Raw genomic sequence first — 9,189 nt, 5'->3', positions numbered from 1 at the left:
ATGGCCTTTAATTGCAGGAGGAGAGGGCAGCGGGGAAGCCTGATATACTGGGTGCCCCCCAGAGGCGGGGAGCGAGGCAGGGTGGTGAAAGGACCCCCCACCGCCCACCCCTCTCCCAGTCTCCCCGAGAAGCTGCAGCCACGCCGTCCTGCCGACTCTAGCGGGGGCCCAGGTCCTGGGTGCTGGCGCTGAGTGTCCGAGGGGCCTCGCTCACGTGCCGATTGGGGAACTGGGGACGGGATGGTTGAAGGGTGGGCGAGGGGCAGGACACAGCTCTGCCCCAGTCGCCACCAGGGCCACCCCCGCAGCCTGGCTGCCGGCTTGCTCATCCTCCTGTCCCCACATCCCCCTGCTTCTACTCCAAGTAAAACCCATTTATTCTCCTGTCCTTGGGGCCGTTCCCACTGCCACCTAGCAGCCCCTGGCTCCCGACACCAGCCCGGTCATCCCCACCCTTCCCTTGCCTCAGGTGCCCCTGGCCCCCCTCACCTGGGTCCCAGCAGCCCTCGGGCCATCCATGCTCAGCGTGTTGAGTGACACAGCTCTCTTCATCCTGCAAAGGAGGGGGTGGGGGGAACGGGTGAGTCCAGGAGTGTCTGGCTCCCACCCTGGGGGAGACTTCTCCAGCACCAGGTTTGATTGTCCACGTCACAGGGGAGATGGGAACCATGGAAGGTTCCTGAGCGGGAGAGGGGTGGGCGCCGATTCTGCAGATGTCAGGGCTCTTGGCTGACCTGATACAACACTCACCCGGCTGCCCCCGCCGCCCCCTCGCCTCGGAGACGGGAGACCAGCTTCTCGCTTCCCCGTCGGATGGACTCTCGGAGCTTGGAGAAGGAGCTGCTCCGATGCAGGGTCTGCGGGGGGACACCCGTCAGTCCCCATCCCGTCCAGCCCCCGTCGCCTCCCCGGGAGCCAAAGCAACGCCCACCTTTACCTGTTCTGTGTCACCGGCTGTGCCTGTGTTGGGGGCTCCTGTGGAACAGATGGGGGACATTGCGGTGGGGACACTGTGGGGCCACCTGGGGGGGGCGGGTCTGGGGGCTCACCGAGAGGGGCGGGCAGGTCCTCCCTGCTGAGGATTTCTTTGTACAGCTCTTCTGCCTGCTGGTACTTGTTCTGTTTCAGGTAGGCTGAGGCCTGTGGGGAGGGGGCGGCCTGGGTGACACTGGCTCAACTCTGGGACCTTCCCCGGCCCCAGCACTGCATCCAGGCACATCCCCCCACCCCCAGGAAGAAGCCTGGGCTCATCCTGCACTCGAGGCCTCACCTTATAGCGGAGTGGGTTTGCAGCCCGGCCCCACCACCTCCCCACCTGGGTGACGCAGGACAGTGACTTCCTGCCTCAGCCTGTTTCCTGCTCTACCTTGGGCCAGATACAACCTCTGTGTGCCTCAGTTTCCTCATCTGTAAAATGGGGCCACAGGAGCACCTACCTCGTAGGGTCCTTTAAGCAATGGATGGTACAGGGCAGTACTAAGAAGGGAGCCTAGAGCTCAATAAATAACCCTGCTGTCGGCTCCGGCCAGTGTCTCCAGCCTCTTCTGCCCCTGGAGCTGTGCTCTGGCCGCCGCTAACTTGCCTGTTTCCTGACTCATCCATGTCCTCTGTGCTGAGCCATCTCACCAGGCAGGGCCCAGCTTGGAGTCCCGGGACACCTCCAAGGGCCTCCGCAGTATCCCACGCTCAGGCGAATGGGTGTCCCCCCTGCCGCCCGGGGCCCCAGGACCGAGATGCCCGCGGCGCCCTCACCAGGTTGTTCTTGGTCTTGGCCACGTTGGGGTCGTGGGGCCCGCCCAGGGCCTCGTAAATGCTCAGGGCCCGGGCGTAGTGCTGCTCCACCGCCTCGAACTTGCCCTGGTTCTGGCAGAGCAGGGCCAGGTTGTTGAGCTGCTTGGCCACGTCCGGGTGGTCGGGGCCCAGGACCTAGGGGGTCACGGGTCACGAGTCATTGGGGTCCTCGGGGATTGGTGGGCCACATGACGCCAGCAGCCGTGATGGGGGTCACGAGTTAGGGATTATAGGATCAGAGTGGACAGTCACATGAGGTTGGGGCCGAGGGCAGAAGTTACACCACTAAACTGGGGATGGGTGAGGTCAGAGTCGTGGCTCAAGGATGGGGCTGTACTGGTGGTCCTGTGGGGTTGGAAGGTCGGGACGGGTTGGGGGCACAGGAGGTGAGGTGTAAGACGGGATCTGAGTCAGGAGTGGATCAAGTGGAGCTCACAGAGGGTCAAGGGTGGCGGGTCACGGGATTGGGGGCTCACAACATCAAACGGGAAGGGCCATGCAGGACAAAGGACTCCGTGGGGCTGGGCAGGGGGGCAGGACCTTCTCCCGGATCTCCAGGGCGCGCTGGCACAGGGGCTCCGCCTCCCGGTAACGCCCACGCCTCCCGTAGAGCACGGCCAGGTTGTTGAGGGTGGCAGCCACCTGTGGGGTCCGGGAGGCAGGTCGGGTGAGAAGGCACAGCCCGCCCGCCCACCCTCCCTCCGGGGCCCCCACTCACCGCGGGGTGCTCCGGGCCCAGCGTCTGCTCCCGGATCTGCAGGGCATCGTGGAGCAGGTCTGTGGCCTCTTTGTACTTGTTCTGGTCCCTGTTGGGGGGCCCAGGGATGGAAGGGGGTCAGCCAGGCTGGCAGCAGGGGCCATGGGCTGGGCTCGTTCCCACAGGCCCAGGGACCTGGCTGAACCAAGCATGGGTGACACCCTTTGGGGGTCCCTTCTGGGTCTCCCCACTCCTCCCAGGTCTAGCACAGGGTCCCTGTATCCCTAGATTGCTGCCAAGCCTCCGGCCACCCCGGGTCTCTTCCTCACCCTGTTGGGGTCTCTTGCCTGTGCTGACTCCTCTTTGCATGGGTCGCCCCTCCTCACCACCAGCCCAGGTGCCCCACATTGGTGGAGCAGATACCAGGGTCCCCCACTTCCACCCAACAACAGGTGCCTGCCCTTGCTCCCCCTTAAGCCACAGCCGGCTGCGGGCCTCACCGGTAGACCAGCGCTAGGATGTTGAGCATGGTGGCCACGTCAGGGTGGCAGTGGCCTGAGCTCCGCTCCAGGTCCTCTAAGGCCTGGCGGCACAGTGGCACAGCGACCTCGTAGCGGCCCTGCCCTGCGTACTGGATCACGAGGTTGTGCAGGGTCCGGAGGCGGGCCGGGATCTCATAGCCACCCTGCTGAGCTGCTGCAGCCCCCGCCGCCTCAGGACCTGGGGGTGGCGGGCGCTGAGTCACTGCAGGCCTCCTGCCCCTCCAGCCCCACGCCAGGGGGGACACACACCCCAGAGCTGTAGCTGCCTCGCTGCCCACCCGGCCCCTGGGACCATGGGCCCCGCACTGACTTCTGAGATGGGGTCACAGGCATCTGATGGGCCCGTGGGGCTGTGGTCACCGTGGCCTGCCTGGCTCCACACCTGCCTGCTGTCACCCCCCACAGCCACCTGCTTGATCTTCCTGACACCCTGCTCTGACCACCCCAGTCCCTGCTCAGAGACCTTGGGGTCCAGCAGTCGCTCCCCAGCCTCGGCCTTTCCTCCTCCACGGCTGGGCTCCCACAGTCACTTGCTCCCCCCAACCCACCTTTCCTCTCCTCCTCCTCACTAGGGAACAGGGAGGCCAGGCTGTCTCGGCGAGGGGGGGACTCGGGCTGCTGCAGAGAGGAAAGTGGGGTGTCATGAAGGTTGGGGCTTGTTTCAGAGACTGGGGTCCTGAATCTCAGGGTTTGAGGGAGGAGGTGGTCTGGAGCCTCAGGGGTCTCCTGAGGGCTTGGGGAGGATCCGCAGGTTTGCGGAAGCTGGGGGGCTCCTGCGGAAGGCTCTAGTGGGGCTGGGGGTTGTGGGGTTTTGCAGAGCTTCGGGGGGTTCTCTGGAGGGTCTAGGGCACTGGGGGCTCCATGGAGAGGTTGGGGGCTGGGGGGTATCTAGGAGGGTGGGAGATGCAGCGCGTTGCGGCCCCTGCCTGGCCCGGCACTGGCACCTGGCTCTCCGCGGGCGGGTCGTACTGCCGCAGCTGCCCCAGGAACTCGAGGTGGCTCTTCTCCTCCTCCAGCTGGGCCACGGCCTCCTCGCTGGCCCGCAGCCGCCGCTGCGTCTCCTCCAGCTCCTCCCGCAGCCACGCGTTCTCCTGGGCCAGCCGCCGGGCCTGTGCCCGCAGCCGCTGCTTCTCAGCCTCCAGCGCGCCCATGTGTGCCGACAGGGCCAGCAGTACCTGCGGGGGGTGGGGGGCAGGTCGGGGGCCTGGTCCCTACCCTGCCAGGCAGCCCCAGGCCCGGCCCAGGGCCTCAGATCAAGCCAGGGCACCCCCATGCTATCCAGGATCCCCCCGATTCTGCAGAGACCCCTGCAGTGTGGCTCCAGGGATGCTCAGAGGCTCCCAGGGACCCCTCTCATTTCACCCAGGCCCACAAATTATGCTTAGGGACACATCATATTCCACCCGTGCAACCCCAAAGTCTCCCCAGGATCCACAGTTCTATGTAGGGCCCCATTGGGTTAAGGGGCCCCGTCACACACCAAGACCCCCATCTCTGGCCTAGAGCCTCCCCCTCCCAGGCCTGGCTCCCCTAGGCCTCCCGCTGCCCCAGGCTGCCCCCCTGCATACCGGACCCTTCATCCCTGGGTCTCCCCCTGGGCCTGAGCCACATCCCCCCAGTTGGCCCCCTCGTACCTGGGCCTCGCCCAGCCCCAGCTCGATGGCCTCCAGCGAGTGGGTCACCACCTGTTGCTTTTCTTCCAGCAGCTCCAAGCCAGCCGCCGGGCCCTGCCCTGCCAGGGCCTCAGCCAGGTGCCCGGCCAGGCCGCGGTGCTCTGCCCGCAGGGCCTCCAGCCCCTGCACCACTTGTCGCGTCTGTCGCACCAGCTCCTCAGGGCTCAGGCGCTCGGGGCCCAGCCCCGTGCTTCCGGGGGCTGCCACCTGCACGGACATTGCTGCTCCTGGGGGGTAAGCGGGATGGAGGAATCACTGCCAGGGCCAGGCACCAGCCCCTCAGCCTCCAGGCCATTCCGGCCAGCAGGACCCTTCCCAGCTCTCCCTCCCTCTCCATCTTTCCCGGCCAGCCCTCCGCCTCTGTGCTCTGCCCACTCCAGCCAGCACCCTGTCCCACACCCATCCCGGCCGGCCCGAAGCTGGGAACAATCTCGTCCAGCTTTGCCTGTCCCGAGGGCAACCCCAAAACCCCACTGTGTGTAATTAACCAAAGGAGGGCACACCGCTGGCTCGCCCTTAGCTCACCTGGCCGGCCCTCCCCACCCCGAGGACCCCAGACACCCTGGCCCGGAACTCCAGCTGTGGGACCTGGGACTGGAGGTGCCCTCCTCTGCTGGGCGTGTGGGGCGGGGCAGGTGGAGGCGGCAGCCTCTCTGTGAGCTCATTCTTAGGGTGTTTTTGTTGGGAACCAGTCAGACCACTGGGGGTGGGGCGCGAGGAGAGGGCCAAGGGGCTGGAGTGCCGGAAGCAGAGGAGGCCTCCAGGTTGGGGGGGTCAGGGAGGGGGCCCCATGCGTTGGCTCCCAGGGCCTGTGGAGCTGACAGACCCAGAGGAGCTCCGCCCTCCAGTGCAGACAGGCCCAGCCAGCCCAAGGCGTGTCGGGACACACATGTGGCAGGCGTGGCCCATGGGTGTCATCATTCCGGCCGTGTGACAGCTGAGGGGCTGAGGCCCAGATCGTAATGGGTGGGGGTCTCATATGTGGGACTTCATGTGGCTGTATGTGGGTGACAAGGTCCATGACAGCTGGTGATACCTCTGGGGCCCTCACACACACAGACACACACACACTCTCAGAAATATAACACTCTCTCCTTCCTTTCAAATATGACACAATACACATTCTCAGAAATACACCTCAACACACACACACACACACACACTCCCTTGTTAGAAATATAACGTAATACACATTCTCCTCTCAGAAATATCACACACACACACACACACACACACATTTTCCTTTCAGAAATAACACATGTACACTCCCCTCTTAGAAATACAACCCAACACACAGGTCTATTTTCTCTTCAGAAATAAAAGCCAACACATGAAGAAGCTCTCTCTGTCTCTCCCCCTTCACCTTCGAAAAATAACCAAATCCCAGATCACTCACATCCTGTCTCCTTGCACCTGTCCCCATGACACACGCCCTGTCCCACAGTCCTACAGTCCCGCAAGCAGCCACCTCTCCAGTATCTGCCCAGCACCTCCTCTCAGCACCACCACCACCAGGACTCACTGCGGATCCGTCACCATCTTCCCCACTTCCTTCCACGCCCCGCCCCCTGCCAGGCCAGCCAGGGATTCGCAGGCCCGCACGTGGTGCACACACACATACACGGACGTGCAAATGATCCCTGAACTCAGACTCAGTTACGCTGTCACAAGTGGGTGCCCACGGCACAGACGGCTGTGGAGACGCGCAGAGGGAGTGCCACAGTGTCCACACCCGCCCCCCACAGGTCACCATGTCCACCCGAAGCAGCCCAGCGGTTTCTGCACCTGCTCGCACGTTCACCATCACACACACACACACACACACACAGGAAGGGCAGGTGTGTAATCCTGAGGATTTTATATACGGCAGGCTCTCAGTTGCCATCAATCTCTCTATACGTGTATATATGTATGTCACACCATGCTTAGTCTCACACCTCACACACAGGCCCCATGAACAAACTCACAATCACACAAGTTCATTGAGCCCTTCTGACAACCGCAACCATTATTCATGCAGTTTTGCCGACGTATACAACCTCCCATGACATCACACACAATCTCAGACAGCTGAGCTGAATGCTCCAGACCCAGCTTTGCACGCACCACCTACAGCCAGACTGGCAACCGTGGTGGGTAACGGTCACAGCCACACTCACGGCTCGACCACAGCCACACATCACGCGGGTTGCTTCCTCCACACACACCAGTTCCCACCCTCATACAGCCCCCCAAGCCACACACTCCCCTTCATGTGCTCAGCCCTGTGCACACAACCCACAGCTAACAATGATAGTCACAGGCACACCGCACACATCCATGCTGTTCCACACACTCCCCACCTCCCTGGCACCCTCCCCATCTTACAGGCAGAAAGACAACCACGGCCACACACCCTCACACCTAATCCTATAAACAGTTCAATGCCCTACCATACACACAGGCCCCCCCCAACAGTATTACAGACACACCATCAGAGGCACCCACGTTTTCACATCAGCGAAACAATTCCACATCATTCACACAGTCTCTCTGCCCCCTGGCAGGGTTACACCGACGGTCCATCTCCCTTTGACACGCACATCCACAACCTGACACCATCACACACACCCCTGAGCTTCGTGCACCCTCACTCATGCACACGCACACACTCGCAGGCACGAGGCCCCCATCCTGGCCAGGCCCCCCCAAACCACGCAATGTACTCCCGCCCAGCCCCGCGCGCCGTCACAAGGGCCCCCTCCCTCCGCGAGGCCCCGCCCCGTCCTCGCTCCTGTTTACCTGCGCACGGGGCAGGGGGCGCGGCCCCAGATGGGCCTCCAGAGCCAGGGAGCCCCAGGCCGGCGCAGGGGGCCTCCAGGGGTCCCAAGGCCCGTCCCCGTCGCAGGGCCAGCGGGCCCAGGGGTGCGCCAGGCCCAGCTCCCATCCCCCGCCCCCGTCCCCATCCTCGCGGCCCCCGGGGTCCCCGCCCCGCGCTCCCGGCGCCCACCTGACCGCCGACGGCTCCGGGCCCCGCGGCCCCGCGCCGCGCCCCGCGCACGCCCCGCCGCGCCCCTCTGCGCCCCGCGGCTCGGCCCCGGCTGCTCCTCCGGGGCGGGGCGGCCATAGGCCACGCCCCCAGGTGAGGCCGGCCACGCCCACCGCCCGGGCCCCGCGGGGAGAGCAGGACCCCGCCCGCGGAGCCCGGAGCCTCCAGGGCACGTCGAACCCCAGGGTGATTCCAGCGCGCTGGAGGCCTGAAACGGAAGCTAGAATCTGGGAAACTCGGCATCTTGGAAACTTTGGATCCCAGACCGATGGCCTGCCGCCCGGCCTTTGCCTTGGCAGTGCCCATGCTTGGACCTCCCTTCCCATGGATCTCGTCGTCTATCTGGCCTCTTCTCAGAGGCCGCTTCCTCCGAGAGGCCTTCCTTGCCTGCCCCTTCTAAATTACACTCTCCCACCCAAACATACCTCATTTCCCTGCTGGATTTTGTTCGCAAAACTTTTCAGGGCCTAAAATTATTTTAGGTAACATAGCACATTATTATGTTATGTTACATCACATTGTTGGCGAGGTAACTGACGGCTAAAGATTGGCTTTGGGTTCAAATCTGATTTCAGCACTTGCTGGCTGTGCAGGCCTTGGGCCAGTAACTTAACCTCTCTGTGCCTCCGTTTTCCTAATCTGGAAAATGAGGATAGTCAAAGGCGGAGAGGATTGAATGAGTTAATACATGGATAGGAAGCATTTAGCAAATATTAGTTACTGGTTATATGATATTATTGGTTCTCCAGGACTAGAAAGTCAGCTCTTGAGGTCTGGGTTCTGTTTTGTCAGCACTGTTATTTTTAGCACTAGAACAGAGCCTGGCGCAAAGTAGGTGCCCAATAAATATTTGTTGCGTGACTGACAGAATGAATCAAGTCGTAGAAACGTAAATTGGCCAAAGCTGGACGCACAGGATTCTAGATCATAGACTTTGGTTCAACGCGAGTTTTTCCCAACTTCGGGAGCACTCCGGTCGCTGCACTACAGGATGCTTCCAGCAGAGGGCGCTGGGGGACCGTGGACCAGGCGCCAGATCCAGCGCGGGTCCTTATCTTCCCGCAGAGCGGCAGCCAAGCTGCTCTCTACCCCCTGGTTCTTCGAGCCCCACTGCAGATGCTTCCTGCTCTAGGAAGCCCTCTCTGATCCCCCAGGCTGGCTCAGACGCCTCTTCCGGGCTCCTGCCGCCTCCTGGGCTCCCACATCCCAGCCCTGCCCGCTCCGGGTCGTCAGTGTCTTGAGGACGGCTCTGCCTCCCCCGCTGGACTGCACTGTAAGCCCGAGGAGGGGACGACGGCCCAGGACAGTCTCACTCATCACTGTGTCTCCAGTACTACCCAGCCCAGGCCCAACACGGAGAAGGCAGTCGGGAGAACGGGTGTTGATTGAATGATGGAAAATAAAACTCAAATGCACGCTCTTAACTTCTCCAGGTTATTTCTAGGGAGCAGGGTAGAA

At 62.9% G+C, this 9,189-nt stretch overlaps 1 protein-coding gene across 1 annotated transcript; it reads right to left on the bottom strand.

Annotated features, from left to right (window-relative positions):
• Positions 1-142: 142 nt before the first annotated feature.
• Positions 143-7,745, bottom strand: KLC3 (kinesin light chain 3). Its single transcript, XM_058529581.1, has 13 exons — positions 7,693-7,745; positions 4,665-4,930; positions 3,975-4,205; positions 3,579-3,648; positions 2,989-3,208; positions 2,510-2,597; positions 2,332-2,433; positions 1,753-1,926; positions 1,050-1,140; positions 932-975; positions 751-857; positions 490-553; positions 143-229 (listed from the first exon to the last, which is right to left on the bottom strand). The coding sequence occupies exons 2-13, from the start codon at positions 4,920-4,922 to the stop codon at positions 158-160; spliced, it is 1,521 nt and encodes a 506-aa protein (XP_058385564.1). The 5' UTR covers positions 4,923-4,930; positions 7,693-7,745; the 3' UTR covers positions 143-157.
• Positions 7,746-9,189: the final 1,444 nt, after the last annotated feature.

Source organism: Diceros bicornis, chromosome 34, assembly GCF_020826845.1.
Source record: "Diceros bicornis minor isolate mBicDic1 chromosome 34, mDicBic1.mat.cur, whole genome shotgun sequence".
NCBI lineage: Eukaryota > Metazoa > Chordata > Mammalia > Perissodactyla > Rhinocerotidae > Diceros > Diceros bicornis.
This window is presented reverse-complemented; position numbering and strand designations above follow the sequence as displayed.

Excerpts from the sequence above, each read along its gene's own strand:
- KLC3 (XM_058529581.1), bottom strand. The coding sequence starts at position 4,922 with ATGTCCGTGCAGGTGGCAGCCCCCGGAAGCACGGGGCTGGGCCCCGAG. Across the intron at positions 1,927-2,331 it reads CCCTGGAGATCCGGGAGAAG|GTCCTGGGCCCCGACCACCC; the intron begins GTCCTGCCCCCC and ends GTGACCCCCTAG. Across the intron at positions 554-750 it reads GGGGCGGCGGGGGCAGCCGG|GATGAAGAGAGCTGTGTCAC; the intron begins GTGAGTGTTGTA and ends CCTCCTTTGCAG.